The sequence below is a fragment of the Eucyclogobius newberryi genome, unplaced genomic scaffold (assembly GCF_026437365.1).
Source record: "Eucyclogobius newberryi isolate DKJ021-1_F unplaced genomic scaffold, fEucNew1.0.hap1 SCAF_2, whole genome shotgun sequence".
In the NCBI taxonomy this organism is placed as follows: Eukaryota; Metazoa; Chordata; class Actinopteri; order Gobiiformes; family Gobiidae; genus Eucyclogobius; species Eucyclogobius newberryi.
This window is the reverse complement of record NW_027315834.1, coordinates 18,553,363-18,577,523: the sequence shown is the minus strand read 5'-3', so window position 1 is coordinate 18,577,523 and position 24,161 is coordinate 18,553,363. Positions and strand designations below refer to the sequence as shown.

The 24,161-nt window shown below is 41.4% G+C and overlaps 3 protein-coding genes across 5 annotated transcripts in view; all 3 read right to left on the bottom strand.

Moving 5' to 3' along the window:
- LOC140367497 (uncharacterized) overlaps positions 1-3,672 on the bottom strand; it is a 4,374-nt gene extending 702 nt beyond the window's left edge. The window contains exons 1-10 of the mRNA XM_072454000.1: positions 3,459-3,672; positions 2,689-2,850; positions 2,247-2,348; positions 2,056-2,166; positions 1,473-1,651; positions 1,159-1,316; positions 1,032-1,074; positions 727-913; positions 521-656; positions 1-405 (exon numbers count right to left, since the gene is read on the bottom strand). The exon at positions 1-405 is cut by the window's left edge and continues 702 nt beyond it. Coding sequence (XP_072310101.1) covers positions 309-405; positions 521-656; positions 727-913; positions 1,032-1,074; positions 1,159-1,316; positions 1,473-1,651; positions 2,056-2,166; positions 2,247-2,348; positions 2,689-2,850; positions 3,459-3,510 — 1,227 coding nt within the window. The 5' untranslated portion in view covers positions 3,511-3,672 and the 3' untranslated portion in view covers positions 1-308. The remainder of the gene's footprint in view (positions 406-520; positions 657-726; positions 914-1,031; positions 1,075-1,158; positions 1,317-1,472; positions 1,652-2,055; positions 2,167-2,246; positions 2,349-2,688; positions 2,851-3,458) is intronic.
- Positions 3,628-8,787, bottom strand: LOC140367087 (uncharacterized). The gene is made up of 4 exons (XM_072453418.1): positions 8,640-8,787; positions 5,531-5,592; positions 3,747-5,432; positions 3,628-3,650 (listed from the first exon to the last, which is right to left on the bottom strand). The coding sequence occupies exons 2-4, from the start codon at positions 5,589-5,591 to the stop codon at positions 3,628-3,630; spliced, it is 1,770 nt and encodes a 589-aa protein (XP_072309519.1). The 5' UTR covers position 5,592; positions 8,640-8,787.
- Positions 8,788-9,409: 622 nt separating this feature from the next.
- Positions 9,410-22,476, bottom strand: pam (peptidylglycine alpha-amidating monooxygenase). Of its 3 annotated transcripts, none has more exons than XM_072453997.1 (26): positions 22,364-22,476; positions 22,163-22,286; positions 21,970-22,084; positions 21,828-21,885; positions 21,657-21,744; positions 21,206-21,297; positions 21,042-21,125; positions 20,848-20,896; positions 20,705-20,772; positions 16,983-17,066; positions 16,842-16,918; positions 16,489-16,592; positions 16,223-16,413; positions 15,656-15,703; positions 14,560-14,835; positions 13,397-13,526; positions 13,160-13,276; positions 13,016-13,085; positions 12,719-12,929; positions 12,420-12,623; positions 12,230-12,345; positions 12,043-12,139; positions 11,920-11,970; positions 11,581-11,838; positions 11,450-11,509; positions 9,410-11,330 (listed from the first exon to the last, which is right to left on the bottom strand). In XM_072453997.1, exons 2-26 carry the CDS (start codon positions 22,252-22,254, stop codon positions 11,155-11,157), a joined length of 2,916 nt encoding a protein of 971 aa, XP_072310098.1. In that variant the 5' UTR covers positions 22,255-22,286; positions 22,364-22,476; the 3' UTR covers positions 9,410-11,154. The 3 variants fall into 3 exon arrangements, with proteins under 3 accessions (XP_072310098.1, XP_072310099.1, XP_072310100.1); XM_072453998.1 differs by having other exon boundaries at positions 11,581-11,835; XM_072453999.1 differs by lacking the exon at positions 14,560-14,835.
- Positions 22,477-24,161: the final 1,685 nt, after the last annotated feature.

Sequence of the window (24,161 nt, the reverse complement as noted above, 5' to 3'; positions counted from 1 at the left end):
GGGAATGTGTTCTTTGTTTTCTTAACTATATCCAGTTTTTGTCATTTGGAAGTAGAATGTGCTGTTGATGTTGTTGGTCAAAAATAAAGGCCTTACTCAACACTTAATTATAATATTTGGCAATGCGTGTGAATTATTTATTATATATTATATAAGAGTGGTTTCAAAACATATCTGCATCAAAGCAAAACAAAAACATTGAAAAGTATTTACTGGTTTCTATGAGGCCAAATCAAATTTTGATTTCACACAAAAACAGAAGTCATAGTATGTGGCTTGAAATGAGGTGCAGCAGCTCGGTGTGACTTTCACATCCTGGTCTCCTCTGGGTGATTATTATAATCTTGAAGTGCTTGATGCAAAGGCAACCATTTTTTTATTGACGCTTCAATGGCAGCAATCCACCTGTAAAACAAAAATAAATATCCATTAATTTATTTATTTACACCATCTCTGTGAACATACTGTGGTGTAAGCATCAATGAAAAAATCTAATTCTCCTAATTTATGGCCTCCTAACCGTTTATTATCATTGGGGTTTTCAGTACAAAGGTAGAAGCTCTTGAATTCATCAGATGGAGGTTTCAGTTCAATCGTGCACTTCCTGGATCCATGTGCTGGTTCTCTGACTGTGTAACCCTGAAGATATATGCCACCTGAAAGTACAAGATGCATGTTAAAGCGAGCGACAGGAAAGGTGAAATCGTTTTACAGTAAGACCCACACCATGAGCATTTGTGGCGCGTATGCCACTGTAGAGGTACAAGCAGCCGTCCTTCAGGATACAGTAGTGCTGGATCCACGTGTCTTTGATTCCGTCCATTTTGTGGAGCAGTCCCAGACACTCTGGGTTTTTCACAGCCAGAGGAGGCAGGTTAGAGTTGTGTTCTGTCACATCCACCCACACATGATTCTGAAACAGTGTCAATTCATGAGATTAAACTTATTGCAAGTGAGCAAAATATACTACTATTTATACATCACATATATATAAAATATATGATCACAAAAAAATCACAAATGGATCTTACCTGAGTAACTGGGTGAATGGCTTTCTCCAGAGCCTCTATCCATCTAAAACACACCAATGTTATGTAAGTGCAGTTAACATTTGTATTTGTTTGTTTTTGTGGGAAAGGGAAATTAAGGATGATATACCTTTTCATCTCCTGATTTGATGTGGCACAGAAAAAGTACACGTGATTGTCCAACAGGGGGCGACATTTGAACACAAACGGTTTCCCCAGTGACAGGTCTGGTCCAACCTCTGCTCCTTCCAACTTCATTGTGAACAAAGCCAGTTTTTTGCCTTCATCCTGGACATATATAATAAGGTTTGAAATTTGTTTAATTTTTTTTACTGCATTTTTGAAACAAACAACTTCTTTTGACTAGGGTGAACCTGCAGCATAATAGTAGCTCTTGTAAATAACATTTCTGATGGACAAACTATGCATGTGTCTGTGTCTCACCCGTTTGTGTCTGTAGTAGTGCAGACAGCAGTCATGTGTCAGCACAAACCACCTCTTCCTCCATCCTTTGATGAGGCCGGACTGGGTGCGCTTGTGAAGATAGCCACGACATCCAGGGCGAGGCGTGTTAGGACCACGGGCGATGTCCGAGCCTATAGTGAGTGTTAAAATATGGGGCCCTAAAAACAAAAACACCCTGGTGGTTGTTCAGTGTGTTGTACTTCTCATTGACTGATGCAATTTTACATTGAAGCTGCTCTATGTAAGTTTTCTGGTGGTTAATGCATTGCCAAGTATATTTCACAGTATGGCATTAAAGTATGACACCACCATGACAAGTTACAGGGTAAATCTATGGAGAGGCGAGCCTGTTTGTGGTAAGAATGTTTGTGTAAGAATGTCATTTGGAGCAATAGAAACTTTTCTAATTTACAAGGTGGCAGATAAGTTTAATACCATGTTAAACCTTTGGAACATTTCAGACAGCTCAGCAGGCGATGAACCCTTTACCAGAAACGTTACATTGTGCACCTTTAAGGAATTTGACATAAATGTTTGCTCTTTTCATTGAAAAAGCGATCACCTTGTCTGGCCAGTTCTGCTGCCTCTGAATGTGGGATGCTGGTGACATCTGTCCCATTGACGGCCAGAACATAGTCGCCCACCATCAGGCCTGCCTCCTCTGCAGCCCCGTCTAAGATCAAGTAGACATACTTCAAACATCAAAGCATTTTTACATCTGACATTATATAACAGTAAAGACTCTAAACTCACTGGTATCGACCTCCGTGACTACGATGGGTTTGGTGAACTGGATTCTGAAGCCCCAGGGATAGTCTCCTGCCCCTTTGTTTATTCTGACAGTCCTTTCTCTAACTATAATCAGATAAATCACGTTATAAGACATTATGGACTAGCAGCAAAATGTGGGTTCTAAAAATTGTTAAATTACCCTACATGAACATATCTGAGATGGAGGCCACTTGATCTAGGCTTTTGTTTGTTTTTTAATGACAATAAACTGTTGTTATGATAATTGTCTAATAATAATGACACAGTATTTTAATCAAACAAGGACAAAATGTAATTCTATGTGTGGAGAAATTGCCCTTTCGTTGATCATTTTAGGCACATTTTTGCCAAAACAACGACCGACACTATCCATCTCAATATTTTCATACTCTAATATATTTATTTTCTTTTACATCCCACTTACTTGATATAACTCTGCTCCGGCTGTTGAGAGTGAGAGGAAGGGTCCCAGTTGGCTCAGTGTCTCCCTGGTAAACCCATGCGACAGAGTGGAAGGTTTCAGTGTAAAAGCCTCCTACTTCTGTGTCTTGAGTGGTCATGTCCAGAGAGGGAGCGTCCTCGGACACTGCAGGAAGATGTACAGAACAATGACACTACAGTTTCTTTTATGCACTATTAGTAACCCTTGACCCCTTCTGTAGTCCCAATTGTGTGTTGATCCAATTTTCTCACACACCCTCATTCATATATAACAAATGTATGTGATTAGCGATGGCCTCGTGCCTTTTGTGCGCAGAAAGAAACAATTCAAGTGTGTTTGAAGAACAGCCTTAACTTCCCATTTGCATATCATTCATTTGAGCTCATCACTGTTCCTTACTTGGAGCACTTTTGAAAGGAAATGGCTAAAACATGAGTACATGTTTATTAGACAATTGCTGGACTTGATCAAAATCCTTAACTTACAAAAATATCCTTTTCTGTACAGCCAACCCTACCATCAACATTTGCCAATATTCAACCATGTAAAACAGTGTAAAGAGACAGAAACAAAAGAAGAGTGATGTTTAAAGACCCACAACAGAGAAAGGTAATCTCCACTTTGAGCCGAAGGAGGTTAAGAGTAGATGAAGCAGCTGAGGTGACATATAGATAGAGTGCTCTTATGTGCATGGGGATCGGGTAAAGTGGTATTCCCTCCCTGAGTGGACTTTAAGGTGGTTGTTTTCTCACCAGACCCCTCTGTGATGTCGCTGGTTATGGAGCCCTCCCCTGTAGAGCTCATTTGTTTGGTTTCTTTGAACAGCTTTCTCCTCCTGGCCCAGTGATCTGAACCTCCACCTTCACCTGGCCTAAGGTGCTCTCTGGCATCGGAAACTGCTGAAGAAAAATCAGCCCAATATTATTTCACAAACGGATCAAAACCTTTCGGAAACACATGTCGACACTTACATCTACACAGTGTCCGTTTGTCATCTGCGTAGGTTTGCTGATTTGAAGCGAGACAAGTTAAAGATGCACTTTGGGGAGGGACACTTTCTGAAGGAAGCACACAAAGTTCTTCACTCATTGCTGAAGAAATATAAGGCGAATTCCCTGTACTTGCTGGTCCATTTTCCTCTGCCACATTCCCTGAAGAACCCACGTCAAAGTCTTGTACGATTCCCAGAGCACATCTTGTGGGTTGGAGCATTTGTTCCACTGAAGCGCAACATGATGGAGGTATGACTTGTATCGGCAAAGCTCGGCGGTTTTGCTCATCTGTTGTAAACTCTGAGCTTAAATTATCTTGATCAAATCCACTTTCTCCTCTGACGCCTCCGTGTTCAGTGTCAGTGCCATTTACAAAGGTTTTGTCAGTGTACTGCGTACTAAAATCTACAGTATAACCCCTGCTGCTTTTCCTGCTACCCTTCTCCTTGACTTTACTTGCATTATAACTTCGGATCACCGCAAACTTATCAACATCCGCATTTATACTTCCTTGCCGGTCCATTTGTGAATGATGAGAGAATGATGAGGTCGTATCTGAAGAAAAAGAATGCATGAGATGTTCCTCCTGATGAGAGCCCGAGGTGCGCAACAGTCTCGGAAACGTCTGTCGCCTCTTCTTTGGGAACAAGCAGGTTTTGTGCTCCACCGTGGCAATGCTGTTGTTCCTGATCCATGATTTTGTCTTCTGACTGTTGATGAAATCTTTTGTAAAGCTGGACCTGTTGGTACACAAAGAAGGCCTGATAGACATAGGGTCATAGCCGGAGTCGGATAACTGCTCAAGGTCAAGTCCACCAACTTCTAAAGAGTATGAATTTTCCGATTTGGTAAAACGCTGTTCTTGTTTGTAACTAGGGCTGCAAGCGTCAAGCCGACACGCTGACACATTGAAAATAAGGTCGTCCAAAGTGCTGCATTCACTGTCTGCAAATTCTCGGGCTGGCGGAAGGATGTTGCAGGATTGGTGGTCGCTGCTGTAACTTCTGCCAAAATATTTCCTTCTGGGTTGAATATGTGCGAGTGGTGGTTGATCTAAGGCACTATTCGACAATGGGAAAGTTTGGCCATCAAGACAATGCTGGCGGCTGCTTGTACTTTCCAAAGAAGTAGGTGGGGTGATGGTGGCGGGTTGGCTTTCCCCTGGTTGACCGTTACAGCTGAAGGAGAAGCTAAAATTTGGAGTATACTGGCTGTGGACGGTCCAGATTGGTGATGATGGATCTTTGTTGGGAATTCTCTCACATGTGCTCCGAAACACCGTCTCAAGCCCATCTCCTTTCTCATTATACAAAACAAACGAAGTCTTAACCCCAGCTGTATTGGTCTCTTGTAGCTCAAGTTTCACCTTTGACCCACTGCAGTTGATCTTCATGATGCTACCTCCGGGTTTGGCCGGATTTGTCTCCAGGGGTTCCTGTAATTGCTGGAACGTGATGTTTGGTGGTGAATTGTCCATGTCCTCCACAGACACAGAGGTCACAATCTTCACACCCTTTGCCTCATCGTTTGTTGTCGCGGTGTAAATATTTCTCTGATTTGGAAAGATATTCACTTGGTTATCATACTTAAATCTTTTTTCATTAGGTGGAACATGTTTTTCTTCATCTTCTGATTGAGCATACTCTTTTCCATAGGACTCTGTTTCACCCTTTACAGCTATTTCTTCATTGTTATCGTTGTTTGTCTTGAGATTGATATACTGTGAAGCACTCTCTAAAAGAAGATAAAAGAATGTGTTGGTAAACCGTGGCTAGAAATGTGACTTAAGCAGTAGTAGATTAGACTAAGTGCAGCCAAAAGCTTTAACTCACGTTTGCGACTGCTGGAGCTCCGCCAGCGCCGGCTGCTTCTCCTCCTCCCCTTTTTACTCATTCTGAAAACCCATGAGATAATTGCAAAGGATTAGACAAAAAGTAAATTAAATAATGTAATGTAAATAATAAAGTGTGGCTTTTAAAATAAAACAATGATTTCATCTGCAGCTTGGCTAGACCAAAACAACCCACACAAACTTCTAAATCTGTATTAACTGATTTATTATGTATATATATATATATATATATATATATATTAAATATTTGTTTGTTTTGGTGTGGTAAAATTATGACCCACTGAAAGCCATTGATATATAATTTGAAAACCATGCTCTTTCAGGCTACATACAAATGGAGCATCATATCATTGTTGATGTCAGAATTCACATCTGCTAAGCTCCACCCACAAAGTAGCACAAAGAGGAAACTGCCAGGACATCTGTGAAGTTTCCTAGACACATTCATCCCATGAGAACAGGATCTTCTGCAGCTTATCATCTTGGAACCATATGCTACTGGAAACTTGGCAATGATAGTACCGTAAATACAGCTACCTAATACAGCAGACAGACAACAACAAAGCTGCTAAACGGTGTGATGTATATATTTGTTATTGTTGTTGTGTGTTGTAACCGTCAAAACTTTGCTTCCTCTTGGCCTGGAGACCCTTGGAAAAGAGGTCCTATATCATCCCTACCAGAGGTGGTGCATATAGCACTGGATGATCATCCTTCCACATACACAGGTTGAGAATTAATAACAACATAGTCACCTTTGACATTCCGGTGGCTCACGTGAGTCTATATCATCATGTGACACCGGCAGCTCAGTCCCTTGCAGGCTGTGTGTGTGGTTGTTGTTCAGCTAATTATTGCTGTTTCCATAATTTGGGTTAGATTTTGCTGCATTAGATTCCGCTGGGTCGTCTTCCTACCCAAAGGGAGGTTGTGTAAACTGATGCATCCCTATTGGGCTGGGGTGCGACATGGCAGGGGCGGATGGTGCAAGGGTCATGGTCCCAGAGGCAGAGCAGTCTTCACATCAATGTGCTGGAGTTCTTGGCTGTCAAACTAGTGCTGCGCATCTGCGGGGCCGTCATGTGATGGTACAGTCCGACTACACCAGTGTGGTTTTTCACATAAATCTCCAGGGTGGCACCAGGTCGGTGACCCTGTTCAGGACTTCGACAACCGCACCTTGCCAGTCTGAGCGCTGTCCACATTCCGGAGGCTTTTTTCCTCCCGTGACGCAACACACTGCCCCCTGTGGTTTTCGCTGGTGGTGCAAGTCCCATGGGTTAGGACGCACTGGCTCACGACTGGCCCAGGACACTGCTTTACACATTTCCCCCATTTCCCCTGATTTACCAGTTGCTTCTCAGGATCCTTCAGGACGGCCCCAGTCTCCTCCTAGTGGTCCCATTTTGGCCGGGGAGGACATGGTTTCCTCTGCTGCTGCGGCTCAGTGAGACTTCTCCCCCCCAGGCGGGATCTCCTCTCTCAACTGGGGGGTCAGATTCTGCACCCCAATCCCGAGCTCCTGAAGCTCTTGGTATGGCCTCTGCAGGCCTGACCTTCTCGAGGTATGCCGGGCAGATCAGGAACATGATGAGCAATGCTCAATTGACCAGTTTTCTGTATTCCTGCTAGTGGAAACTGTTTGATGCCTGGTGTTGCAACAGCGGTGAGGATCCAGTGCATTGAGTAGTGTCAACTGTGCTCTCTTTCCTGCTGGAGCTACTTGATCAGGGGCGCTCTCCATCTACCCTGAAGGTATACATTGCTGCAATCTCATGTTGGCATGTGGGGTGGGATGGTTTCTCGGTTGGCTGTAACAGAGATATTTCCCTGTGTTTGCGTCCACCCGCCCGTTCTGTGGTTCCGGCATTGGACCTGTCCTTGGTGCTGGAGGCGTTGCAATCACCTCCATTTGAGCCTCTTTCGCAGATTGACCTTAAATGGCTTTCAATGAGGACCACATTTCTTCTGGCGATGACGTGTTTTGTTTGTGGCAGACTCCTGTTTTTGTTGGCACAACGACAGCTCTGGTGTTTCCCTTTAGCCGAATATGGATTTCATTCCATAGGTGGTTTTGTTGGCTGGGCGCCCTGCCGCTACAACTGGCCCTTTTTGATGCTGGATCTGCTTCTGAACATCTGTGTCCTGTCCATGCGCTTGAGACATGTGCGTTCCACAGCATCAATACGCAAATCTGAGAGTGTAAAACCTGTTTGTTTGTGTTGCCGGCTCGAGCAAAGGCCAGGCTTTTTTGAAAGATTCTACAGAGTGAATGTGGTTTCCCCACAACCGCTGGAAGGGGTTCTCCGGTGACACTCTTCTACATCCCATTAACTGAGGTATGGTTTTGTCTATTCCTCGGGACCCTGCTGGTATTCGTCATCCAGTGCTTTATGCACTGCCTCTGGCGGTCAGTAGGGATGAAATAGAATGAAAGTTACGACTGTAACTACGGTTCTATGAATCCCAGATGATCGCCAGAGAATCCGGTCCCTCGGAATTTTCGCGCTTTGCAAGGTTTTTAGGGACTGAGCTGCCAGTGTTACGTGATGATATATACTCACGTGAGCCACCGGGCGGTCAAAAGTAACCCTACTTTATTTTATTCTTGACCTGTGTATGCGCAAGGGTGATCATCCAGTGCTTTATGCATCGCCTCTGGCTGTCATCCGGGATTCATAGAACCATAGTTACTTTAGTTTTTAATCTCAATGGGACCCTCCTGGTTAAATAAAACAAAAAATAGACTAGAGTTGTATTACCACACAAAATATAGTATATAGTTTTAGTGGTCCATTGGTAGCTGGCTAAAGTCTCAAAGGTGTTTACAAGTTTGCAAAACAGGACTGCGTCATGTCATGTTTGTTTTGTATTTCTGTTTTCTGATGGAGACACACTAGGCATACTCCCAAAGAATGACTAGCTCGTAGTCCTTGACATGAACAAAAAGAGACACAATCGCCTCGCTGCAAACACTGAAGTAGTGAAACAAGAATATTTTTGAGGTGCAATATCCAAGCGTGTCACATACAAAAGAGATGTTAAGTAATCTTTATAAATGATAAGCACACAACAAAAAACAGACATACCTTTTAGATCAGTTCCTTGAGGTTCCATGTGGCTCCAGCATCAACAGTGTGGCTCATGTGTGGCAGCTCTGCCTCACACGGTCATATACGTGCCCGACACTGCTCTACTTCTTATTGATACTATTCTCAACTCAAAGCTGATTATGGGCCTAAGCTCCTGAGCCACTAGTGATGTCATTGTGAGTGTTGATTACTCTGTTAAACAAGTAAAGAGGGAATTTAGAATTATGGTTTTGTAAATGTAAATTAAATCAGATCGTAGTGGAATGTAAAACCCATTACCCTGACAGAAGAGCCTGACATTGATACATTCTATATACCTGCTTGCCCATGCCTGATCTCTTCAGCTCTCGGAAGCTAAGCACGCACGGGCCTTGTTAGTACTTAGATGGGAGACTGCTGGAACACCTAGTTCCACAGTGGGGCGCTAGAGGAAATGGCCTTGTGTCGTTAGGCAATACAGTTCAGCCCCATTGCTTAGTAAAGCGTTTTGAGTGCCTTGAAGGTGGAAAAGTGCAAGACAAGTACACTGTAATAATAATAAAACATCTAAGTGTTTGTATACACATGTTTTAATACAGAATCTCCTAAAAGTTTTTTATTATTCCACTTCTGTTATAATCTGTGTTTCTGTGCCCAATCTGGGTTGCAACACTGGAATTTCACCATTGTGGGACAAATAAAGGCTCTCTTATCTCTTGTGACTTGGAGCCAGAGCTGGACATCAATGATGTAACCCTCAATGCACTGAACGACACCAGAAACCTCAGTGATGCTTTGCAAACACTTTATTACACAAATACAATTGTTACTCAAAATAGTACTCTTGCAGCAAAACCAGTGTGTCACAATAAATATTTTTAGTCCACATTTGGCCAAAACATACAAAATGCCAATGTTATGCCATGCAATTAAGATGATCATTCGTACAATGAATGCAGTAATTTATTTTGTGGCAAACAGTTAATGTGCGGGGGAATCAAGAGTAACTTATTCAGGCTTCAGGATACAGGCTACATGTACATAAAAGCACAGCTAAATCCATGAAGCTTTTGATCAGTCAAGTCAATTTAAAGCACATAATAAGCTTTTTATCTGTTACATGAAACTACGAATAAAGAAATAAAGATAGGACAAATAAATGCATGTGTGCAGCTTAAGTTTGGCACAGGCTTAATGCAGAGATATAATGTGGCTATACTACCCTGATTAAACTACCTCTGTGTGAAAGTCCTGCAAAATGTTCACTTAATAATAAGGAAAAAAACAAACATTTTGTTGAAAACTTAAGGGCAAGGTTGTCAAACAGCTGTGAGCTACCATGATAAACCATTCTTTATGAAGATTTTGCTGAATGTTACATAAAAGGCGATGACATGTTTTTCGAAAAAGTAAAACTAAGGCTTTGGGAACTCAATGATTTTTGGTAAAAAAATAACAAAATTTGAATGACAAAGTAGCTTGGTCTTATCCCATTACTTACAGAAATGTCAGAAATGTTTGGTCCGTGACTAGATGCCATCAACTCTGCAGAATTAAGCGTACATTTCTTGGTATGGATGCAGAATGAAGCAGAATGAATGTGCACATTGCCCTGAACAGTTACAGTGATTAGGACTCTGAAGAAATAGCTACACACACGCTTACATATATTTATATATAATATACTTTGTCATTTGAAATAGAAGATAGATTTATATGTTACAAGCTCTTTGAGCAGCAGCTATCTTTCCTGTTGTGCATTTTATAATGGAAAATGCTGAAGGAAGGCAAAATACAGACAAAAAGGCACAAAATTCCAAGAAAAATGCTACAAAACTGAAATGGTGATTCAACAAATGTATAAAGACCAATGTTTGCAGCTTTACTACATTTTAGGGCAGTCAAAATTTGCACCACTGTACTACATTAGTGCTATTGTACAATTATTTAGTCTGGATCAAAAAGAAACAACAATTTCCAGTTCCGAAAAAAACCCTTTTAGTTAATGGCCCCACTTAATGGATTGACCAGAGTTAAGTAGTGGTGAGTGCAGCTTGTACAGTGGCACAGCCTGGAGGCAACAACACATCCGTTGTAAAATAAACTGTAATTAAAGTTCTTAGACTTCTTTTAGCTATGTACAGCATTTTACCATCATAGATAAACTGTCCAATGAACAATACAGCCTCACTCACTCGTAATGCCACAAAGGGGTCGTTTAATCTGGTCCCTTTGAAACAGAACGCGATAGTTGGGTAATAAAAAACTTGATTTATTTATTTTCCAATGCAAAAGGCTTGTAATTATATTTTCAGACTATATTTCCAGTTATTATTATCATCATTTGGAATTTATAAATTTACTTGAAACGTCAAGGCCATTTTGAAAGTCATTGTGAATTAAATATTATTAACTATCCTGAAAGTATTTACATTATAAAAAACAAAACCACAATATACATGGAGTATATAAATACAGAGAAACATTGGCAACAGAACGGAACACCCTGATAATGTAAGCGTGGACAGACCGTCTAAGAGGTGCGGGGCGGGGGCAGGGCTGAGTACTCTTCATTCTCCGAATCACTGCTGTCCTCGTCAATCCGCTCCTGGTCACTGCCCTCGGTGCTCAGCTGGTCGAAGCCTTGCCGACTGTAGCCTTTGTGAGTGGCAAAGAAATTGCCCAAGTTCAGACTGCCCACTGCTTTACCTTCAGCACAACATGAAGACACTGATTAAACGTTCTGGGCATTTAAATGTAATGTGCTTTGTTTTTAATGTTTTAGTGCCAATTATTTGTTATGATCACAGAACGGTAAAATAATGTACCTCTTAGTTTACCCAAGATTCCTCCCACAGAAGAGCTTTCGGGTTTCCCTTCAAAGTGATCTGTAAATGAAAGTGATACGATTTTCATAGTGCACTAATACGTGAATATGAACCTTATAAGGGGCACATACTTCTTTTCCTGTAGCATATAACCCCTGCCATGATGACGACCAAAAGCAGGGGCACAAGCAGCAGCGTGGTCATGACAACGGGGAACACACTCTGGTCCTTGTTCAGCTCGGCTTTCTTCCTCTCCGTGACCTGCCCCGTCTTCTGTGTTTGGAGAACCACAGCCTGCTTCTGTGGCCCGACAGTGGCCCTTTCAATTTTAGCCTTTGGTCTTAGTTTGGGCTCTGGTTTAAGTTTGGCTTGAACAAATGCCTCCACTTCTGAAATAAATATTCCAATTACAATTGCAATAAAGTTGGTGGGTAATATCTATAAAACAGGCAAATGCAAGAAAAATATACCCTCAAGCTCCTGAACTTCAATCCCAGCTTTTTTGACAGAACGATGTGCTTCTGAATAACATGGCATCAATTAAAGTCAACACAAAATATGACACTATGGTATTTTTGTATTGTTTTACTTACTCTCAGATGTAAACTTGTAGACGGTCTTTGTCCCGACATCCCCAACAAACACACTGCCATCTTTGGTCACGGCAATGTCATGTGGCATTATGAAGTCCTGTGATAATGAAGTCCATAATGAAGGCAACACATCGCTCTGGCACGTCACCTATAGATCTGCATTACTTTGTCTCTCTGCCCAGCTTACCTTGTTATCGGGCTGGAATGTGTCGATTATATCCTTGGTGGAGTAACTGATAACAAAACCCTTCAGAGGTGCAAGGCCAAATGAAGAGCCGCCATTTACAGCATAGATCAACCCACCTAAATATAAAAGGTATGCATGAATAATACTTATAGTACTTACAAGAACAAATGTATGCATTCTTTTACTTTACCTCCAACAGGGCTATATGTGATTGCAAAGACTTTCCCAGAAAATTCCTCTTTCTTGATTTCTTTGACAAACTCTCCAGTTTCAGCGATAAAGCACTGGATGCGACCGTTCTCCCTGTCGGCAACACACACTTCACGTCTGTCGGGAAGGAAGACCAGACTGTGGGGTATCCTGAACGGGACACGCCTTCTTCTGTCTGTGTAACCTTCCAAACAATGACCAAAACGCACAGTTAACAAGACGGCCTCTACACTGTCAATTATAATAAATTGCCCTTTGTCTACTAAAAGTAACCAATACCTGCAGCCCACTCAGACAAGTATTTGCCATCAGCAGAAAACTTGAGTATTCTGGAGTTGCAATAGCCATCTGAAATGAAGATGTTTCCGTTCTCACTATCCACTGCGACGTCAGTGGGTTTGCAGAAGTGGTGATGGTCACTTCCTGGTACAAAAGCTTCTCCCAGACTCAGAAGTTTTTGATCTCTGCCGTCACCACTCACTTTGAACACCTAGGGAGAGGTACCCATATCATTTAAATAATTATATTATTCTATAATAAAAATGAAAAGACAGTTATATAATCAGCAACACAAACCTGATGAAGAGCAACATCTGTCACCCAGTAATTGTCTCCGTCTGTAGTTATTCCATGAGGCAAATAAAACCTTAAAAAACACATTTTCAGACTTAACAAAATGTTTTTGTGTCCAATAGCACTAATCACAATCATTGTGCTTACATGTTTCTGCCTGATGCCTTTAGGATGTTGCCTTTTACACTGTCCAGTGCCAAAATAGTGGATTGCTGAATTGGTCCAAGACTTTTCTGCTGGTATCTATCCTCTGCATCAAATGAACTTGAAAAGATATATTCAATAACATTTTAAGTATTTAGACGTGCATATATATTTGACAATGACTTACATACGGTAGTTTTAAGATGATCATGTTGAGTATCGTGTACAAGAGACACTTACTTGACTTCCCAGTAGTGGTCACCACGATGGAAAATGACCAGGTTTGAGTCGGAGTCAACAGCGAGTCCCGACACCTGCCCCAGCTGAACCAGTCCCTGTGGCCAATGTAGCACTTGCTCCAAATGAAAATCTATAGAGAACACAGTTTTTTAAAGGTCAGTTTCAGACTATTAACCTTTGAATGTGTGTTGTGAGACAAACATTACACACATTTTAATTCAACAAGACAAAAATGAAGCAAAACTTAAGTCCATAAATAAAAACAGATGTCACACAAAGGACCAGAGAGCAGCACAGTCACAGCCAAAGTGACTGATGATGGGAAGAAGACACTGATGTCTCGACAAAACACAACTTAACTGACACTTCTACTGTTTAAAAAGATCTATTCCGGCCCAAAGGCTTAACTTGAAAGATAGCTATGGCGTGAAATAGAGAGAATCACCAGTGAACACTTGGTACTTTTGGAGTTAATCTAAACCAGTCATCAGGGATTTTGTCAAGAGTGTGTTGACACAGACCTGTTGGGTGTTACATCCAAAGAGATATCCTCATGCAGACAAATAAGGATTAAAAGTAATCATCCAGCAATTGCATTTGTTTACAGAGCTTTGTGGGAAATTTGCACAGCCCTGGCTAAAGGCTTGACATAATGGTAGAACATCCTTTCAAGTCTATTGGGATCAGTTTGAAAAAAAATAAATAAAATATTTGTCATTGTCATTGAATGTATTTGTCATTGTCAAAAACGAGCTCTTCCCAGGTCAAACCACAAATGGGGTGAATTACAGAATAGGAGTGATTGCTTTAACAGCTTGTGGACAAAAGAAAAAAGCTTTCTACAGGTTTTACCCTTACTGAAAAAAACAAAACTGTAGTATCCAGATGTACCATGAACTCATGAACTCCTGTTGTGATTTTGGGCGTTACAAAAATAAATTGAATTGAATTGAATAAATACTATTGAGCCTTTAAAGGAACAGCTTGTCTTCCGATCATGACCTATTGTAATCGTCCTTCAAACAGAGAACAGTGTTGTAGTGTGCCTTGTATTTTAGGAAAGATCTATAGTGAGAAGAAAGGATAAAGTTTGGAAGTACTAAACTGTACAAAAGAAAACACGAGGGCAACAGCATGAAGTCCACAACACTTGCTGGACCCACCTTGTCCTTCAGCTAGCAGCTTGCTTCGTAGCGACTTTGGCATATCCTCAAGCTGATGGAATTTGTGGACTCTATCCCTCACCAAAACAGGATCTTCCCTGGCTCTGTAGACTAGTTTACCACTAGGAGAGGCCAGCTCCTCACTTAGCATTATGTTTCTAATATGAGCCACCAGCTCGTCCTGGGCTCTAAGCATGTCGCTGGGGCTAAAATGGTGAAAATAACCTACATTCTTGCTCTGCCCTAAGAGCTTTGAAAATAGTGAATACAGGTCACCTGCACAGAGACAGTAAAGAGTAGGAATAAAAGACATGAAATCTGACAGCAGCAGAAGCTGCAGCTGCATATGCAAACAGAGAAAGCACCTGTTCTAATGTTTTAATCAGTTCAGTCCACATTTAAGATCAAATTAATGAGGATATTAGCCAGGTTAGCCAGAAAAGAGAAAGAAACTATGAATGTCCTAAAAAAACAAACCAATACGGACTTTACAAAGCCTGGCAAAATGTACACTTACTGTAAATGTATTATAATGAAACTTATAAACAGCATCCATACACACATACTGTGAAACATAAACACTTATCAACAAGTCGGTGTAATCCCTCATTCATCCAGGAGTATTCCATAGTAGGAAAACATTCAGTTGTATTCATCTTGATTGAGGTGGCCACGGCCTATTCAGAGTACGATAAATATCTGAGTTCCCAGACTCAATCCGCAGATTGAGAATGACTCTTGGATCGAAGTCGAAACGTTTTGTTTTTCTGAAAAAACGGTGTCCAAATGAATACAACTGATCATTTTCTACATGAACTCTTATGGTTCATGTAATGTAGTTTATGCTAGAGGTGTCGAGGCTGCTCTGATTTCTAGCTATGTCTCATAATTACAGCATGAGCATGATGTAAAACATATTGTCAACCTTTTATTTTAGTATTAGATTATAGATAAATATAAATATAGAGGGATAGAGAGATAGATATAGATAAATATATATATAAATACATCTATATCTATGTATCTCCGTATAATCCCGGCTTGAATTTAGCAATAAGGCATAAACTGTAACATAAAGTTGAATGAATCAGCTTACCTTGGTCCAGACTCAGCGCAGCATCTTTGGGGGCTGGATCTTGATGATCTTTGAAAGGAAAGTAAGTGAGTCAGTTTCCCCATTGATAACATTGTGTTTTTATAGAAAGTATCTAAACGACAATTTGACAAAATGTTGAACCTGATAATTTTAATGAGTGGCTAATCTATGGGTTTCTGCCAACTATCGTCACTCAGTCGAGAAGGTTCGAGCTGCAGCTGAAGGGCAGCACCATGTTGAGTCCGGGTTGGTTTGATACTAAATTAAACATGAAGCTATTGTAAATTATTAAATCATCCCACTTTATAAAAACTGATTTAGATTTTGGTATGTTGTAAATTGCACAGCTGACAGTGAAGATTAGAGCTGTTCTGATATTTGAACACTTTTACATATTTTGTTTGGAGTTAATTTGTTAACATTAGCGTCTAGATCCAATATGACCGTCGATGGTGTTTAGGTCACATGTCTGCATCACTATTTTATTAGTAATTAGTCATACAATCTGCACCTCATCGTCATTAATTGTTACTGTTGTGACGTCAAACCCAGTAATATGTGAAATACCTGAATGTCCCATATGCATCATAGAATGCATTAGATTTGGCGGCACAGAAATGGGGATATTGGCTTCGGCTGGGATTTCCTGGAACAACTCTTTAGAGCCCGTTTTCAGGCAGTTGGAGAAGGGAACAGCGTGTTTTCTGTCCATGTAGTACATTATATAGAAATTGCACATCTCGTCATCAGAAGTACCACTGAACCAGGAATAAACACAAGCGCATTAGTCTTCTAGTCATAACCACAACACTTACAAAATGAAGAGGAATTACCCAATACGTGTTTCAGAGGTTTTCCCTTCACCAGTAAAAACACATCTAGCTGCAAGTGTGTCGCCATATTTGATATCCACATCCTTATTAGCTGGATAAAAAGCCTGTAAACAATGTAATCAAAGGAAACATTGTGCAACATTGATTATGAGGTTTTAACCATGTTATACTAGTGTTCATTTATCACTAGTTTACTTAAAATTGTGTTTCAATGGATTCATTCAATTCTATTATTAAACTGTTTTACATCAATACTGCAGTTTACAATGAACAAAATGTTATGTAGAAAAAAACATCTTCTTCAATGGTTGAATTATTGGTCCTCATAAGCATATTTCAAAACGACATCATACCTGTGGAAGCTGAGGGGACTGTCTCCCAATCAAGGTCCACTTCCCGTCCCTGACCCTGTAGCCACTCACCACTTTACCTAAAACACAAACAGTTGTCTACCGCTGAAGGTTCAAGAGAATAAACATGTATCTACAACTTACCAAGGTGGTGAGTGTGGGTCCTGTAGGCAAACGGGTACATGGGGGATAGGGAAGTGTATTCACAGGCAGAATCAGCATTTGTAACTGGCAAAGAAAAAGGAAAAAACATCTCAATAGAAGATCTCTTATAAACAAAAAAATCCTATAGACAAAACCTTCCATTTCCCAACAATGGATGGAGGGGAAAAATAATAAAGATAAAATAAAAAAATAAATACCATTGCATGTGATCACGACAGTAATTGCACATGAATATGTGTCATGACAGTAATTGCACAGTAATTGCACATGAATATGACAGTATTGAGAGTTTTCAGGACTAACAGTGTTATAAAGTCTGACAGCAGCAGAAGGAAAGACCTGCGAAATCTCTCCTTGACACAGCGAGGGTGGATCAGTCTCTCACTGAAGCTGCTCTCCAGAGGGGACAGAGTGTCCCGCAGGGGACAGAGTGTCCCGCAGGGGGTGAGACTCATGGTCCAGCATAGATGTGAATCTAGCCAGGACCCTTCTGTCCCCCACCTCCTGCACCAAGTCCAGAGCACAGCCCAGGACGGAGCTGGACTTCTTGATGACTTTGTCCAGCTTCCTCCTCTCCCTCTCTGTGATGCTGCTGCTCCAGCAGGCCACACCGTACAGGAGCTGATGCCACCACAGAGTCATAGAAGGTCTTCAGGAGTGGCCCTGTCACTCCAAAAGACCTGAGTCTCCTCAGGAGGTAGAGCCGACTCTGGCTCTTCCTGTACAGTGCGTCTGTGTTATGAGTCCAGTCCAGTTTGTGGTTCAGATGAACACCCAGGTACTTGTATGAGTCCACTCTCTCAATGTCCCTTCCCTGGATGTTCACTGGCGAGGGGGCAGTGGGGTGGCGTCTGCGGAAATCCACCACCATCTCCTTGGTCTTCCCCGCGTTGATGAGGAGGTGGTTCCGCTGACACCAGTCCACAAAGTCCTGCGCCAGTCCTCTGTACTCCGCATCATCGTCGTCCGTGATGAGTCCGATGATGGCAGAGTCATCAGAGAACTTCTGCAGTGTCGTGTCTGAAGTCTGCAGTGTAAAGGGTGAAGAGAAAGGGCGCGAGGACAGTGCCCTGGGGCGCCCCCACACTGCAGGTCCGAGTGTCAGACACACAGTCCCGTGCTCTCACAAACTGGGGTCGGTCTGTGGGGTAGTCCAGGATCCACTCTGCCAGGTCATACTCCACACCCGCAGTCTCCAGCTTGTCCCTCAGGAGCAGCGGCTGGATGGTGTTGAAGGCACTGGAAAGATCGAAGAACAGGATCCTCACAGAGCTGCCAGGCTTTTCCAGGTGAGAGAGAGAGCGGTGCAGCAGGGAGATGACGGCATCCTCCACTCCGATGCCAGACCGATGCCAGGACAATCATATCAGTGTCAGTAGAGTAGAAGACAAAACTGAACTGATCCGAATTACTCCTGCTTCAGGATGTGATGGTGGTGATGGGCATCTAGCTTTGCAGACCACCTGCTGCTCCACAGGGCATGGAAGCATCTGACACCTATGAATTTGGAACAATGTTGTTCACGTTTTTCCTAGTGCGTCAGCTTGTCTGTCCGTGAGATAAGGATCTCTTCACTGTGGTTCTCCCAGAGGTTTCTACTTTCTCCCAAATGATTTTGTAGTTTTTCCTTGCAGAGGAGGGTCAAAGGACAGGGGATTTTTGGGACATTTTCCAATTTCCAATGAACATTGTTTAATCTGTTGCCCTTGATTTTGGGCGTTACAAAAATAAATTGAATTGAAAATTGTATTGAAAGTGTAAACCCGTGTTGCCCGGTGGTCGAGTGGTTAAGGCACAGCACACGTATGCCAGGCCACAGTGTTGTTTGCTGCATGTCCTCCCTTCTCCTACATCCCCTATTTCAAACTGTCTTCTAATAAAGCCTACAGGATGCAGAAAATGTTTAGAAAATAAAAATAAATTGTAAACCCAGGGAGTAGGTTAAAAAACATCAGTGAAGGAACGATAAAAGTTACAAAGAACAATTTTTAAAGAATTAAGTTTCCTTAAAATAATTATATATTTGTTGTTAGCCTTTTTTGTTATGGCATTGGCGTTTATAATTTCAGTTCAGATCAGTGCCAAGATACTGTATGTACAATATGATTTGACAATTTCAACTTCCTCCTCATGAACATGTGCTGTGGTCTGGGCAGTTCCTCTAGAAGTCAATGATCATTTCCTTAGTCAAGGGGTGTTCAAAATGTTTTCACCGAGGGCCGCATTTTGAAACTTATATTGAGCAGAGGGCTACAGACAACCTAACAGTGAAGTGAATTCTTCAAAATGTTGCATTTGACATAGATTTGATGAGCCTCCAAACCTTTAATAAGACTTGGAACCTGAATATTAATGCTATAACATCAAAATCTTTGAATTTTTCCAATTTTACAGTACAAAGTACTTGCTTGGGCCTATTTAGCGTGAAGGAAGCAAAAAAAAAATTGGGTCTGACGGCCGCATTTGGCCCCTGGGCCATAGTTTGGACAGCCCTGCCTTAGTCTTACCAAAATTTAAATCTAGGAGGATGCTATCACATCATTCTACAAACCATGGCCAGTTTGAGGGCCTTGAAGCAGTGAAACAGAACAGTTTGTCCTGTCCTCCTGCTGTGGACTTGCTGTTGTCAAGTGTACATAATGAACGACACAGCCCTGCAGCCAGTTTGTGCTGGAGGTCACGGTCAGACGAATGAAGTTTGCGTAAGTTCACCTGGAAGACCTAACTTCATCTGCGTCGACCACCATGCCAGGTCACCTCTCCCCAGCTCTATCAGCGCACCCAAGCCGGGCGTCCGCCTGTCCATCTGTGAGAGTCAGATTCCTCCTTCACACGGAAATCCTCCAGGTTTCTACTTTTTTCCAAGGTTTTTCCTGGCCAAGAAGGAGGGTGTAAGGACAGGGGACTCCCGGGACATCGCACCTCGCACCTGCTCCCCATCCTCAATCAACGGACTCAAGTCACTCCTCCCTGTGGCACGGCGCACCTCCTCTGCTCCCTATCAGCGCACAGCCGGTCTCATTTAAACATTCATGCAGTTGGCTCGGCCGCTTCAGACCGTACTGCGACCCACCACCTCCCCTCCTCCTCCTCTGCATCCACTCATCCAAATCATCCTCTCTACCTTCTCACCACATCTACCACCACCAGCCTCCAGGCCCTGGGGGGAGACATCTAATTTAATTAGATTATGGAGTGCCCATAATTGCTATGTCTTCCGCCGGGGTCAGCACCAAATAACCTTCGTAATAAAGCTTGCTAAACGATCTTTTCTGTGTTTGTCTGAGTTTCTCCAGGGTGTACTGTCCATTCACCAAGACTCTATGCACTCTTTCAATTAAACCATTTAAGAAGCATTAACATTTGATTAAGATGGCCCATTAAAATGTGTGGCTTTTGTTAAAAGCAGTGAAGTCAGCAAAAAGTTTACAAGTGCATTATGAAATTGAAGGCCACAACAAGTCTGTCCCTTAACTTGTGAACACAAATATAATGAAAACACCTAAAAATAATGCATTTGTCATAAAGGGGATGCATAATTAGAGCTGATAATTAATTTACAAGAGCTTCACCAACACATGCCTTTTGTAATAGTAAATTACTAAGTTAAAATGCTTGTGTTATTAGTCAAGGCAGTCTTGTAAATGAATCCGTCAAATCAAATGCCTGATAACAAATAAAACGACTGAAACGACACTTACCTTTGTTTCCAGGTGGAATGACTGTATCTACAGTCATCAGCAGATATATACCAGCAAAAAAAGGCTGCCTAATGAAAAAGAAAAGTGTAATATGGTTTAACCAATTGTTCACCAAAACACCAACAAACTAATAATAATCTTACGGTTTAGTTGTCAGAGTCAGGGAGAGTCCTGAGCAATCCCTATGATGGTCTGCAGAACAACCCAGAAAATTATTTAGTGAGTCTTCTAGACATATTAAACATATGTTCATTAACTATGTACTGAAAATGTACTGTCCCGCTTCTTGAATAAACAAAAATAAAATATAGGTCAGAAATGTCTAAATGAGACTTACCTCTAAAAGAAGTAACATCACCATAATGTATTTGTAGCACAAAGTAGGACAATTTCGAATGCCCTCCAACATGAAACCCAACATCTATTAAAAAGATATTATGAGTTTTTTGGCTGTTTTAATACTACATTGTTTCAATATAAAATCAGTGTTATAATTGTCACCTTTTGGCAGTTTGGTCGGTGCTGCGTTGCGAGCCCAGGCGTACATAATGGAGGACACGTCTTTACAGGTTCCTTGTGCACTGCCACAATCCCTTAAGAAAGAAATCACAGTAAGTCAGACAAGAAAACTCAAATGAAGGAAAAGATCACATTTTATGTGATTCATTCATCTAATAATTACTCTGTAGTAGTTAGACATACTATTCGACCACACTAAACATAATGGAAGCTGGCTACAAAAGACTGTGTGGCTGGTTGAGTAAAATCTGATATACTTTGGAGCTTTTTATATATTACAGCAAGCACATCAAATCTAAGTGAAACCTCTGAGATGACGGTTGCTTCAGAGATCAAGTCTAAAAAGGCGAATTCTCCTTTAAAAGCTGATTTTCACAGACAGCACTTCATTTCATTAAGGACTTGCAGAAGTAGTGTAGGTGTTGAGGCTTACCAGGAGCCACTTGTAGAGGCAGGACTCTGGCAGCCAAACAGCAGCATGTGATGAACTGTGTCCATACTGGCATAAGGAGTAAAGTCCACTGAGAGCAGAATCAACACAGCAAACATTAACATCAACTCAAACCATAATGTCAGGAAAGATGGAGACAAAGACAATACCGACCCACGTAGACATCTTGATTTGTTGGAACGGGAAAGGCCATGCACAAGTACGAGTCCGACTGAAAAAAATAATATGACACATAAAGCAGATTACATTGAGAATCAGGACGCAGCAGTAAAATTGATGCAGTTCAGTTACTTACATGAGAGGGAACGACTCCCGGCATTCGAAGATCTACTGTGAAATTATTGGCGTTCCCCCGTAACAGAGGCTGCCTGGACACTGGCTCACACCTTCCAGGCTCGTTTTGATCGGACCTGGGGAATTAGCGCAGATGTTTCATTACAGCTTTAGACATGTATTGTTAAAGGATTATTCATCAATCAAATGCAAACCTTTTAAACCGGTGGAGTTGATTGGTTTCCTCCTGACCATGGGTGGCACAGATGACGGCCAGGGTCACCAAACAGCACAGAGAAAGTGTCATTCTGCCCCGAGTGCTGCACTGTCTTCCCTCTGCTGGAGTACGGATGCAGGAGGCCGTTTAAAAGCAGTCACGTGAGGAAACCAAAGAGGTAATCACAAGCGAGGGTTACCTGTTATCCTGGATGTTGTTGGATACGACTAATGCACTAGACCACAGAGTCTTCACTCATTCATCATTCTCTCTGGTTGCCACCATGAGTAATTGTAAAAAGAAAAGAAAAAAGGATAAGGATCAAAATCAGTCAAATCACATTTTTCTTTTTTTTCAATTTTTAAAAGATTAAAGACATAAAACACATCACATACATAGAACAAGACCCGAGAGCAAAATTAGAATACAAAATAAAATTACAAATGGACATCAACCAACAAAACACAGTCATGGAACCCGATGAATTGAAATATGAGTCTCACTGGGTCCATATTTTTCCATTTCCAATTTAAGTCAGAATGTCATCAATGTCAAAAGTATATGACACGACAAGTATCTTGCAAAGTTCAGATGGACTTGATAGACAGGTGGATCATCCAATCAGGGACACACATGGTCTGTCCGTATCAACACAAACATGGCAGCTTACGAGGAAAAGATATCACAGCGATTTTAAAAACATAGCCGATTTCTGCAGAATTAATGGGTGAAGCACTAAATGCTGTCAATCTGAGGTGAGAGAAGTTTAATTTTGTACTAAATGATATTTGACCAGTGAGTTTCTTTGTTTCACATGTGTCACTGAAATAAACACATCTGACTGAAATATTTTTCTACAATGGGACACTCCTGCCCGAATGAGCAATTACACCGACTTGTTACAAAAGTTAACATTATTTTACAAATCGTAATATAATATATATATATATATATATATATATATATATATATATATATATATATATATATATATATATATATATACACACACACACATACATATATATCCTCAACCTTAAAACACATTTAAACAAATTTCTGTGACATGCTATTGATTGTTTGAATATTGTTATCAGGACACTCGCCAAGCCCCAGAAATCTATTTCTGCACAGTCCCATTTGAAAAGGTTCTGCAAATGATATGATAGTGATCTTTTCTTCAGGTCACAATGGTACATGCCTATAAACCCCAGTGTTTAGTATACAGATTTTTATTTCATACAATCTTATGGGCATAGATGTCACTTATATTCAGTGTTGGGAAATAACTAAATACATATTTAGAATGCTAATTCTTAAAACTAAATATTGAGGTTTACAAAAATATATATAAAATGATGATCTACTTATATCATAGCTCAGTACTAAGTAACTGAAAACATTATAAATACATCTCCTTCAATGCAGGTTATTCAGTATTCTGGTAACTAAATACATTGATTCTTCCCAACACTGCTCATATTCATCTTTTTTAACCAGTGTAGTCACTTTTATATGTTTATGCAGGGCCGGCCCAGCCTATAAGCGAACTAAGCAGCCGCGTAGGGCCCCGAGGCGTTAATAGGGCCCCCAATCTGGCAACCCGTCTTATGCGAAGTGCAAGCGCAGCGTGCGCCACTAGTGTAGTAGCGCTGCTGGCGCGGCAGCGCACACAGCTGTAACATATAACACACAAACCGCATTTATTTGTAATGACAATCTGGCAACCAAGACACCAAACCTGCGCTGATTGGGCAACTTCATTGTGCGCGAGCAGAAGAGCAAAACATAAACACAACACAACGTGGTCCTCATGTCCAGAGGAATATATCCCCCCGATGCCGAAAAACGAAAGAAGAAACTTCTTGACGATGTAAAGAAACTGCAAACTCAACAACACTCTCCAGGTATTGAACTTCTCTTACAAAGAGACGGTTAATGCTGCTGTTTGAAACAACACGATTCTGTCACGTTAGTTCGCTCAGGCTGGAGGCGAC